The 13,098-nt window shown below is 42.7% G+C and overlaps 1 protein-coding gene across 2 annotated transcripts in view; it reads right to left on the bottom strand.

Moving 5' to 3' along the window:
* The window catches only part of ide (insulin-degrading enzyme), a 35,962-nt gene that overhangs the window by 11,765 nt on the left and 11,099 nt on the right, over window positions 1–13,098 (bottom strand). Inside the window, exons 12-19 of one of the 2 annotated variants that reach the window (XM_008280172.1) lie at window positions 12,944–13,046; window positions 12,704–12,826; window positions 12,180–12,262; window positions 10,502–10,646; window positions 7,634–7,744; window positions 7,299–7,419; window positions 5,577–5,668; window positions 2,583–2,694 (exon numbers count right to left, since the gene is read on the bottom strand). In XM_008280172.1, coding sequence (XP_008278394.1) covers window positions 2,583–2,694; window positions 5,577–5,668; window positions 7,299–7,419; window positions 7,634–7,744; window positions 10,502–10,646; window positions 12,180–12,262; window positions 12,704–12,826; window positions 12,944–13,046 — 890 coding nt within the window. Of the gene's footprint in view, window positions 1–2,582; window positions 2,695–5,576; window positions 5,669–7,298; window positions 7,420–7,633; window positions 7,745–10,501; window positions 10,647–11,429; window positions 11,575–12,179; window positions 12,263–12,703; window positions 12,827–12,943; window positions 13,047–13,098 lie in introns of both variants that reach the window. The other variant, XM_008280171.1, reaches the window with a different exon arrangement.

The following is a 13,098-nucleotide window of genomic DNA, read 5'->3' as shown; positions in this document are numbered from 1 at the left end:
TCTGATAGAACACCAAGCTGCAGCCATGACAGGAGGTAACGTCTCAAATATGGATGCTGTGCAATGAAGCTACGACTTCTATAATGTGGATGCCTCACACAGTTAAAGCGCTGAATCATTGACAGGAAAGTGTTTTCATAGAACACTGATTATGTCACAGTAACGTTGACCCTTTGAACATTAACTGCCATTGTTTCATTTTATCCTGTTAGACATAACATAGCAAATAACCGTGTTTTGTGAGGTCACAGAGACCTCTGACAACCAAAATCTCATCAGTTTATCTTTAAGTCCACGTGGAAGTTTGTGCCAGACGTAATTCAATTCTCCAAGGTGTTCCTGGGATGTCGCGGTCACAGCAATGGGACGGATGGACAACCTGAAAACATAATGTCTCCGGACATCCAGGTATAAAAACAGCAGAGCTGGAGAAAAACGAACAGCTCTCACTTTTTAGTTCAGCTAAAGACGAGTACATCCCACAGCAAAGACGCGTATTTAGTATGTCTGTCTGTATTTGGTGCAGATCCTAAACAAACAGAAAAAAAAAAAAAACAAACTCATATATACCGAGCTATTCCATACTTTTATCTTTTTCTATTTCCCATCCCATCCCTCATTGTGCTGCTCAGGTCTGTTAACACAAAACAGATTACAGGACAGGTATAAGAAAAATATAACAATTTACATTTCTCCTCTGTGCTATGCGTGTGCAGATTTAATTTAGATTACAAACCCTGTAAAAGTAATTCTGTCAAACATGACTGGGCCAGGCTGAGATATGTTGAAAACTAAGCTTGGCATGTAATGCAGTGAGCAAGCAAAGCACGGCTTAAGTAGTTTAAGGTAGAATCCTTTTCATTACCCCAAAATCCAGTGATTCATGAACTGAGATAAGCTCAAAATGAATTTCACTGGCCTAGCTGTACAACTTCACTTAATCCAATCCTGGATGCATAATCAGGTCTTTCGGCGCTGCGTAAAGAAACTTGCAAAAGTGATGCCTGCAAAAACACACAAGCCGTGTCGTTTGTAGGCGCGCAGTTGTACCTCAGCGCGTTGCTCAAGCCATAGATAAGTGCTGAAATGGGAAAGTTCAGACAGAGGACAGCGGTGACACTCTCCAGAAAGGCGGAGACGTTCCACTGAATGCCAACATCGTGCTTTTTTGCTGAGTGGCTCCAAATTGGTCTCCTCAAGCCTTTCATCTCTACTTTCAAATTTTCTTTTGAGCAGAACGTGGAGAGGAGCCATCCATTCTAGCAAGGGGAAACCTGGCTCCTTTTACACTCAGCTTCGGTTTGTATGAGTCCATTGTAATCAGGCTCACTTTGAATGGAGGACGAGTTGAGGCTGGGTAATGCAGGTGCCTTTATGCACATGCTGACTGAGCACTCTGGCTCTGCACTCAGGGAGTGTTACGTCCACAGTCCTCCACGTCTCCCCTAAGAGTCCTATCAATGTGTCCAAACTTTTACTTGGCAAACATAAAAAGCAACAGGCAAACATTTTGAGCAGGGACGCTGGTTGAATAACAAAAACACGAATGTGAGCGGTGGACATTTCATACTTTGTCTTTGCATGTTTTGTTTTGTCACAGATTGTTAGTGTGAAATAACAAGCTGTCAGTGTGGCATAAAGCAGCTTTTAGCCAACTCAAAGACAACCCTGGCACTTTAAATACTGCATATCAAGACGTGAAGCTGCTCATTTTCTGACTGCACAAGGAAAAACTGCACAAATGAATGCTTTAAATGTGTAATCAATCACTTCTTGACCATGCAAATTACAGATGTGCCTTTGCTACAATCAAACTAAACACTAACTTTAGCGGTACATTTAGTTGTTCTCTCGTGTTTGTCGTTGTCCTGTCAGTCAATTTAACAGTAATATGAAGGCTTCAAAAATTGTGTTTGAACATTGGGCTATCTTTCTAATTGCATTTGGATTACATGGTGTCTTTAACACAGACAGATGTGTAATTGGACCGATTTATGTGAACTATCTGCTTTAAAGCTTTCAGCTGTCACAGTAATAACATGTTTCCCGGATAGACAGCCATTCAGTCAGTCATTTCAGAGGCCAATTTGGTGCTTATATCCTGTATGTCCTTCTCCCGCACTCCTGCTCTGTGTCTGACTGGCAGTCTGGATCCGAGCCTGGAAACTCCCTCAGAGACACAGGATGTCTCCAGGTGGCCCTGCACAGCTCTGGCTTTCTTCTCCACATCACTGGACTTTCCTAATGTAATCAGAAAGGCAGCACAGGTGCCTTGAACTGCGTGTGTGTGTGTTCATTGTTTGAGCTGCTGAGGAGGAAGGTGTGTATGTGTTTTTCCGCAATGACGTCCATTTCCACTCAGTCACCATTATGTTCCTCTGAGGTAAACGTGGGATGTTGAATTTAATCAGATCTTTCCAAACGCAAGACGGCGTCACCGATGACGAGAGCTACAGCGCTGCGTAAGGACCCTTCTGCACGGTCGCTGTGGAGACGGCCATGACTGGCTGGATGATGATTAACAGAGCTTAACTGGCGTGTGTATGGGATGTGTGGGGAGGAGGAGGGAGTGGAGGACCTACCGTCTGGAACCTGCACCTCTCTGTAGCGAATCAGCTGGCTCGGGAGGAGGGGCTTCGTGTGAGCGTGCTCAATGAGCGTGTCCTCCACCATTTGCATCATGCCAAGAGCGGACTGGAGAGACGACAGAAAGGAAAGAAAACAAAACATTTTACTCCACAAAATCTTGAGTAACAGTAAGTTTACTCTCAACCTGTCCTGTTTCTTTTTCCCCTTAACTTGGCTTCTTTTACAATTAGTAGTTTTTTTTTATGTACATTCCCCCAAAATCTTCAACTGGCTGAATTAGGCTGTGGGTTCTACATGACCAGAACTAACTTATAATGACATTGAACACCTTTCCCTCTCAGTTTGTATTGCTAATTGATGGCACACAAGGGTATTGCATTGCTCTCTCTCCGGTTTAGTTTGAAGGTTACGAGATGTCACCAACGGGACTTTCGTTGCTACGATATTACTAAGAAGGCAAATGAAAGTTTGCTTGCGGTGCTAAAACATGGAGAAAACAAAAAAATTAAACATGCCACGTGCTTCATTATGAACACCTGCAAAATCAAGTGCAATCCAAAACAGCTGTTTTTCCATAAACTCTACTTTTCTGATGCGTCCGTTCATTTTTGACAGTCACAGAAGTTAATCACTGATGTGTTTTAGCTTTGCCGTTATGCTGCTTTTTTTCACTGCGCTGAATTACAGTTTTAGAGTCGTTAGAGATGTTCGACAATTAGTCTACAACCCTGCTTTACAGAGAGGTGACAAATTCAAGGAAAACCCTGAATCACTGAGTGGAGAAACAAATGCAGATGCCTCCACATAGGAGGACTGCACAGGACAATTAAGTAATTAACATCCAATTACGCTCTGTGGTATGAATAAAAACACTGAGCCGGCTATCCTGATGGAGATTTGTATGAAGACGGCAAGAGAAAAACATAAAAATGACTTAGAAAGAAGGTTCATTGTTGAATGGATGGCAGGTCAGTCAGTCCCAAAGACTCTTCAAGTGGCCAGTGTTTGAACAGGAACACTGACGAAACAGAGAGCTGAATTTAGATCTATGGGAAAGATATAAGAGGGGCAGAAACAGTGGCTGACATTTGATGACGTGATGCTTGTGCATTAGTACGATGGAAAACCGAGGAGCAAGTCTTCCTGAGGTGAGAATGTCAATGCAGGATGTGATTAGACTGTCAGCAAGAACAGTCGATTGTACATGGAGAGGGATCTCATAGGAGGAGCATAAACCCCTCATTACAAAGACGAATGCACATGTGAGAGCTCAGTGGTGCTAAAAATACAGACACTGATCTACAGGGATGTGGAATGAAGTGATGTGGTCATCCTTCATCATTATTTCGACAGTTGGGCGAGAGCATGCGCTGCGTACACCAGGAGGATGGTATGGCCTCAATGCTGGACCCCTACAGCGAGGGGATCCAGTTACTCTGGTCTGCAGTGGGACACATTTTGCTGGAATAGTTTGGATCAACTTGTCCCCTTAGAGGGAAGGTTCGCTGCACATCAATACAAAAGTTGTTTTGAGTGACTACCTTCATCTCATGATGAAACATTTCTGTCCCGATGGGAGTCGTCTCATCCGGGATGACGATGAGACACTTTGGGTAATTGAGTGCTTTGATGAAAATGATGTGAATTACGTGTTACGGCCTTCAGAGTCACCACATCTCAACCTAACTGAACTCTTATGGGAGATTTTGCACCGACGTGTTGGACAGAGCTCTCCACCACCGTCATCAAAGCAGTAAATGAGGGAATATCTTTAGAAAAAATGGCGTCCATCCCTCCAGTAGACTTCTAGAGACCTGAAGAAGTCAAGCTTTTCTGGCAAAACTACTAAGAAAGTTTACGCTTTTTTTCTGTTGTCTCCCATTTGTATGTGAGCAGGAAATACAAAACACCTCTCAGCATCATTTAGCCCAGTGCAACACCACCTTTAACATTCATACCACTGATAAGCATACTAATAAAACTAAATCACTGATAGAGCTCGGTATTATAAACTTTGTGAGGAAATAATAGGAGAGCTGTTGGCTCTGGGTGAAAGTATCAGACACAGGTTTTTCCTCCTGGTAACCTGCAGACCTCACTGTGGGCACTTTCATATTTGTTTTAATTTGACAGAAAGTAGTTTGAAAAAGTGAGTTTTGATTCAATTTTGACTTGAAATCTAAGTAGCAGATATATCACAAAATCTCTTCTTAAGTAAAAGCAACATCATTCGTGGTGAAAACACAAACATATGGGGTTTGTGCCTTTTTTATTACTGCGCTTTTACTGACCCAGTTTAATAGCCATAAGCGTGTAAAATATCTCAGAAAAGTGGTCATTTATGTGGAGTGCGTATATGGGATGAAGTTAAACGAACAAAGGTTACCAAGAAGAGTTATGACCGTCGTCAGTGTGCCATCAGTCATCGTACTATCTGTTAGAGTTGGGATTGATCGGTGTTTTTGAGCGGTCTTTTCTCATCCTTCTAATTGACCTGCTTTGCTATAATTAATAATCAATTTTTTCACATGAAAACATTATTACCCGATTCCTCATCCATCATAGAGCCTCAAAACGTCTCTGCCAGTCTCGCTCCGGTGTGACAGAAGCAGGTCTGTGTTGTTGCTCGATGATGACAAAATGGATCACTGCTCCCACTAGTGAGTCTAATTCTCCCTCCACCAGACTGTGACCCTGTCATCATTACAAGGCATAAGGCAGGTGCTGCGACTGTAGCGACCTCATACGAAGTGTGATTCGATCGCAGGATCTTTTAAGAGATTTTTTTTTAACAATAAACCTCTGCGACACCATTGTAGGACCAAGTAAAAGGTGAATGAAATGTTGCTCAAGAACAAAAAGACGTATTTGATATTCATGGAGAAACTGCACGATTGTACATTTAGCAATCAATCACAGCAAAGAGGTAACAAAACTCTAACTCCCCAAAGGTGGTAAGAAAAAAAAAACAGTGATGCTGAACAAACCTCCTTGGTGATGTTGCCATGGAGAAGGGCTTCAATATGTAACCGTGACAATAGCTGAGGTATGAAGGCCTTGAGGCGTGGGAGAGTTACATCTGGAATACAGATCACAAACAACAGTAATCAAAGAGCAATTTCTCAAGCTGCTATTAAGACTGAATAGCCCTAAAAAAAACACACACACACGCACAAAAAAAACACAATATAGCTGCTGAGTGAGTGGGGATTTCGTCATATCGCATTTTCATCACATAAAAAACAACAGTGGTCACATGTTAGACAGTCATGCAAGCTGGTTAAAAAAAATAAAAAATCACACTTCTGTTACATCAAGTCTGTCTCGATGTGGGCTGGCCAATCTGAATTCAAGCAACGTCTGACCCAGATTCAAGGATGAGCTACAACAGGAACACACACAAAGACATGCAGACACACATACACTCCATGTAAATGATTGTTTGTCCAAGGCAACACCAAACACAGAAGGAAACAGGAGACTGACAGCGTCTCATAGACCCCAGACAGGAGATGACAGGAAGGTAAGAACACCGATAAGGGAACGAGTCGTGCTAGTTGGAGGCCCAGGTGACTGAGCTACCGGCCCTCGAACCCGCAGGTTAATTGAGTCTCATGTGAATCTGTGTGAGCTCCATGGTAAAAATATAACAATATGCCCTTCAGGCTCCAGACTGCCACTGCAGAGAGGAAAGACTGCAGCTAGGGAGGCATCTGCGGGAGAACGGCATCAGCATTCAAATGAGGATAAACAGAAGAGAAGAAACGGACCTAAGGTGAGGAGAGAGGAGGAGCAACCCTCTCTAAACTGTGAGGTAAACACCTGGGAACTTTAGTCCAAGATGGAAGTCTATGAACTTTTTTCTAATCACCTGTTAATTAACAAACAATGGCCATATATTTGCCATGACAGCTACAGTGTTATACAACCTCATAAAACTATAATACAGGGCCGCCATTTAGCTCACCTGGTTGAGCAGGCGACCCATGTACAGGGGCTATGGTCCCCGATGCAGCAGCCATGAGTTCGAATGCCACTCATGGCCCTTTGCTGCAACTCCCTTCCCCATTCTCCTCCCCACTTTCCTGTCTCTCTCTCTCTCTCGACTGTCCTACCCAATAAAGGCAAAAAAATAACTTAAAAAAAACTATCATATTGTCCAAACTTGTTTACAATTCTCGTCTGACTCACCAAATGTTTGCTGCCATTGGCTACGCGTTTCACACATTTCTCCTCCCCTTAGACGAACTGTGTGTCACCATTTTCAAAATCCACTTCACTACAGGAAACAACATCAATAACCTCCATGCTACCAACCAAAAAAATTTGGCGAGGATTTGGATCATGCCGTGAGGCCGCCCCGCTAGTTGTTTTGTTCTCCACTGACTTTTCCATTTAAATCACAGTTCTCGCCTCCCTGCGTGATAATGTTCCACCAAACCAACTCTCCCGTCACTATTTCGAGCGAACACCAAAGCTGCATCCTTCACTTAGCTCCGCCCAAGACAACTGCGGGTGGTTCAGAGAAACACAAACAAACCAAAGCATTTTTTTTTTCCTACAGCAGAATGATAATGAAGACTAGTTCAGCTCTAGCCGGAAGAAGGGCGTGACTATGCGTGAACTCTGGTAGAAGGTGGACTAATAAGCACTTGTACCGGTTCTCTGAGACAGAAGCAAAGAGAGAAAGACTACGAGCAACATCTCACCATCAAGAGCCTCTCTGAGTTCATCTTTGGTCCAAGCAACCTCGGTCATGAGAAGACGGAGGTAGTACATGGCGTGCTGGTGAGGCTGCTCTGCTCTGAAGTTATTTAAAGACCTCATGTACTGTGGGGAGAGAGAGAAGTCAGTTCATTATCAAGAACTAAAAGAATCAGGTGAAACTGCTGCAAAGTATCAGAACTACTGTGTTGTAGGGCAGAAGAAAAAGGTTCTCAGTATCTGTGGGTTCAAGTTATGTGTTCAAGGAACTGCAAAGTGATTTGTTTGATGGAACGTCTCATAACTCTGTAGCGGTGATGGAGCAGCGGTCAGAACTTACTGCCTCCTTGATGATGTCAAAGCGCTTCTCATCGATCTCAAAGGTGGCCATCTTCTCAATGATCTTCTTCAGCAGGATGTGCTGTTTGTCATTGTAGCCTTTAACAGACAGCTGCAGCAAACAGTGACACAAGACAGGTTGTACATAACAGACAGAAGGAAAAAAAAAACACGATAACTCGACTTGGTTCAGGTGTTGATCTGAACGTTTTGCATTCATTAGCTCCCATTAACCAGTGAGCACATGATTGTGGTGTATCTATTTGTTTTAATGTGTGATACGGCAATTAGTGGTAATTAGTCAAGAAAATGCTGCACAGGTTGAGACCCTCGCAACAACACAAACCTCAGACTGAATAATGCAGCAGAGGGGTGTACTGTGCAGCGAGATTAATTGGTTAGCAAGGTATGTTGAGCCTAAAGCTAGTTTTCAAAGTCACAAAGTTGGCTCTCTTTTAACCTGCTAAATCTCCATGGCAACTGATGCTACACGGCTAACCTGCTCTGTAAGAGGTCCTGATAAGAGTTTGGGCTCTGTGAAGCAGCAGCCTTTTACCAATTACTTTTTCTACCTATATACTCGATGCAGATTCTCAGCTGAGGGAATATGTTATATTTGCAAATGTGCTGAGCTGTACCGCCACTAAAGGAAGCCGTGCAGTTACAGTATCACAAACTGTACGCGTTGTGCTGTCATCAGACGCTATATGTATTCAGTTGGTGATACAGAAAATGCATAAATGTTTTTTAGGTTTGCTCCTTCTTTGTATTCAGTACAGAGAGCATGCAATCAATTTAATTAATTTCTCTTTGATTGGTTAAAAAGCAAAGTGGTTTCCACGTCTCCATTATTGGACAGTGTCAGACCTAAATACACTTCCTGAGAATCACGTTTTAATATATGAAGTTTAAGTTGAAGAGCTCTGATGTGCAGCGAGTGCAAGAAGTGATAAAAGAATCACTTACATGATTAACAAGTTTGTACTGGCATTCCTCTCTTGCATCATTGGCACTAACTGCACTTCTTGCTGTAAAATAGTGTATATGCATAGCTCTCTATTATAACAACCTGCTCCTCTTGACTGAGGCAGGCGCTGCGCCATCCAGTTTGTGCAAACAAGAGTCAAACGAAGCGGCAAATGACCAATTTTAGGGGACAGAGCCTGATAGGAAAAACCTGGTGAACATAGAAAATTTAAGAACTACCACTGTGATGCTCAATAACTCTGACTGGGGTTGTTTCTTTGTACACTCCTCAGGCGCTAAAAACAAAAAAAAACAACAACTATGAACTACATTTGAAAAGGATTCCCTTAGTGAAAACAATGTACAAGGTCTGAGGCATCATCAACTCACTCCAGTCGGTCACAAGTACAAGCTGTATGAGCAGCATCATTTCATCTCACACGGTACAAGTATTTTTAACTACAGTCTCTCTGGGAGACAGAACAGAGCTCAGCGGTTGACGATGAGGTGTTTCTATGCAAATTAGTTTTTTCAAAAATGGACCGAACAGTCAAAGTTATTTAAAGTCTCCATTTTGCAGTGTCATGCACACCTTCTGGCCCTTCATGATTCAGCAAAGCCTCCTACTACATGGCTATGCTCTCACACTCATCCCATTGCTCGCCTCTCCCCGTCCCCGTCCCAAGTCCCTGCAGTGACACCTGTTAAAAGTAATCTCTCCTAACATCATTAACCTTGACAAACGGCCAGCCAGCCAGCCACACCGATACTGCTGACTCAAATCAATTACCTCCAGCCCATCACACAGCTGCACAGACAGTGTGGTGAATGGCCGTCTCTAAGGACACACCACAGTCATGAATTCACTGGTGAGAGGCAGCTAATGAATGCAGGTTACTAGGTCATGACAAAGGCTGCAGAGTGCCAGTGTGGAAGTTAGAAAGCCGGAAAGAACAGAGCGAAACACCACCACTGCAAACCACCTTTATTCAGGTAGGTGTGCAGTGTAACATTACATTTCTGAAAGGCAGACAGACAGACACACACTCACACACACACACGCACAGTGTTGAGCAGACTGCTGGATTAAATTTGGGGAACAAATCTGTGCCTGACTGAGCGAGCCACTCCTAATGACGACAAACCCCCTGGATACAGATCCACTTCCAACATCCTTATTGCACTTGCATCAGCAGAAACGTGACTATAAATATGTCAGAGAATCTGCATCAACTGGCTTTATCCATTGTGGTCTGTGACAGCGATGTTTTTTCCATTTGCTGTCTGTATGAAACTAACAATAAATGTAAGAATGGCAGGCAAAAATATTGTTATACAGACAGAGTAGGTCAAATTGTGATATGCAGTATTTTTTCTTTATTTATCGTTTAAATATCCTAACTTGAATGGAGTTTGGAAGTGAAACTATTTCTCCTGAAAGTCTGCACAAAGTCTGAAATTTGTCAGTTTTATTGTTAAGTTGTAAAATTGAATTTTTTGAAATACTAAAATAATTTCCACACTAATCTTAGAGATGAAAATGCTGGCAAGCCAGAGGAAAGTGTGGAAATGTGTGCTCTCTGATTAAATATATTGTGGAGATCTTCCTTGACTTAAATATTTTAGTCATAAGCACAAATATAATGCCAGTAAAGCGTCTGACAACATTCTCAGAGGACAGTGTGCAGCGATCCTTCAGTCAAGTGATGTTAAGTTGGTGTGTGACTGGAATGCAGTTGCAAACAGATGTGTTTATAAATCCTTCATTTCGGGCAGGCAGGACAGCACTTCACACAATCAAACTGAGCGCAGAAAACCAAGCCAATTTCACTTTGGTAAAGCCACAGAGTGGACCCTTCATTGGTGCCCCCACTTCCCTCCAGACTTCAAACAGCTTACTTACGAGGATGGCATTCATCCCTGAGGCTACGCCATACACCAGCCCGGCCAGGCGGGCTGCATATGTATACTCTTTTAAATCATCCTTCAGTAACCTGAGTAACAAGTAGGTCATGTTGCAGTGCAGGGGATCTGCATAAAGGTAGCGACTAATGGAAGGAAGAAACAACAACAACAAAACAAAAAGAGCAAAATAAACAAAAACATGTTTGTTGGGAATGAGGGGTGGTTAAAAAAATATAAAAGAAGACAATGCACATATGAGAAGAATGATAAGGAGAGTATGTATATGCAGCCACATGACCAGCTTTCTGTTCCGCAACAATCGGCAAAATCTATTCTACGGACGACTGATGCCACCACTGTTTTCAGATCAACCTTCAAATCAACTCAGTTTTGTTGTTTGAGCGCTGCTTCACCCGATTTATTCGTTACAGGTGGGCAGCTAATTCCATGTCTGCGTGAGTGAACTGCCGTTTGATATGAGAAAATAGAACACCCCTTAGGTAGTCATGAGGGTTTCGCGGGGGGTGGATGAGCAGGGGAAAAAGGATCGATGAAAAATGAAGAGGAAGATGCAGATAGAACAGAGGCTAGACCAGCCAGGTCTGGGTTGCAAGGCTTCTCCAAACATTATTTCTACTGAATGGGTTGGGGTTACCACACAAACATTAGCCCCAAAATATCAAGTATCCACAAACAATGAACTATAGCATACAGTTTGTAATTGTTGTTCTGTAATTTTATATTTATTGTATCATCCTGTGTTTTAAAAATCTTCCAATCTGGTCACATAGTTAATGTTACTAATATTACCTGTCAACCCAGGCCTGTCTGAGCCACAGCAGCCCAGTCTGAGGATGATAAAGGGTAGCGGCCGTGAGGTCTGGGATGCAGCGTCAGGGCGATGGGGAGGGATTCTGAATACTTACATACATCCCATAGACGGTATTTTGGAGGTCATAGTTCAAGCCAGCTAGCTCGGCTGCATATGCATACTCGTTGAGGGAGTCCTTGAGGAGCTCCAGGTATAAATATGCCATGTTACAATGCAATGGGTCCACATACGCAAACGGGCTGTAGAGAAAATGGCAGTGGTCACACAATACATAGAAACAAAGCGAGAGAGACTACAGATACCGCTCTTGACATTTTTTTCATAAGAACTGAAGATACCGTTCAGTGCATGTTTATACACTTATTACTATTAATTGTAGCCAACAGGGGTGTAATAATACAGGTATTCACCGCAAAAATAGACTAACACCGTCTCATTACAGTCCCACCCAAAAGGGTTTGGCAAGGTTTCAGCTGATGACGACTGGGTACGAGCTGATCCAGCTTATTTTATATTGTATTATCTTCTGTGTGGCACTGGAAGAAGCTACCTGGTTAGACTGTGTGCTTGGAATGTCTCCCACTAAATTATATCAACACTGAAGAAGGAAGCAGCAAACCCACCTTAATTAAGGAGTAAGCTAACCTGATCAAAAGAATTTGAGTAGAATGGCATTCAGTTTCAGGTTTATGTTGCATTTCCACACTCTATGCATTCATATTTGGTTTACTTTGCTACTGGGATACTATTGGAGTTATTTTCTCACTTTGCTGGCTGATGACTGTTAAATAAATTCCTCTGTACCTGGATTCCAGCTGAATTACGAATCGTGACAATTACGCACCTGAAGAACTCAAAGTTCAGGCATGCCTTCGGCAGGAAGAACTTGTCATCCTGCTTGAACCACACCTTGCTCATAGCAGTGTCCTGGAAGAATGAAAACCAAACAGGCAGCTCTCATTTTCATATTCATTCAAAGTCCATTCTGTGCAACGATAACAACTTTAATGTCAGCAAAAGTACACTTCAAACACACTACCAGCAGACAGTGTGCATTTGTTCATATAACTAACATCCTACGTTGATAGGTCTTTTAACAACAAAAGAAAAAGGCACAGTTGTTCTTCTCCAGGCTTCCCTTCAGCATTGGGAATATGTATGCTGTTGTTAATAGCTCAGTTCCTCTAATCTTCACGTTGTGGTAACAGAATTACTAACTGCTTGATGTCTCAATCACAACACTATATTTCCATATGAAAGTGCAATAGATGTTTTTAACTAAATGTAGTGAAGCAGGGATCGTCCAGCGTAGTTAGGCAACGGAGACTAACAACACTTTGATGACAGAGCTGTGCAGCAAACACTTGCCTTGATTAAAGTGGGGACTGAAGGAGAGTCTTTCTCAAGAGGGTAGATCTCGAAGTTTGTAGGGATGAACTCATTTTTCATGGGTAATTTGAACTTGCCGTTGAGGTCTGCATTTGCCCATTTCTGAAACACAGGTTTACGGTCAGCAGTCAGTGTCACACGCTCATGACAAGCAAAAAAAAACTAGTCAGAAAAGATTTGGAGTCAAACAACTGGCGCACAATGACCGCCGTCAGTCACCTTGATGGTCTCGTCAGAGATGGCCTCTTGTTTGTACTGTGTGCCGTACCACTCTTCTGTCTTGTCCGTCTGTCCTTCGAATGACTTTGACACGACTGCAACTCTGTAAAAACAAAACAAAAACAACAGTTATCCAGGTCACATTACACGTGTAC

This window comes from Stegastes partitus, unplaced genomic scaffold (assembly GCF_000690725.1).
Source record: "Stegastes partitus isolate 25-593 unplaced genomic scaffold, Stegastes_partitus-1.0.2 Scaffold184, whole genome shotgun sequence".
Taxonomy (NCBI): domain Eukaryota; kingdom Metazoa; phylum Chordata; class Actinopteri; family Pomacentridae; genus Stegastes; species Stegastes partitus.
Note: the sequence above shows the minus strand (reverse complement) of the source record. Positions and strands in the feature narration are given on the sequence as shown.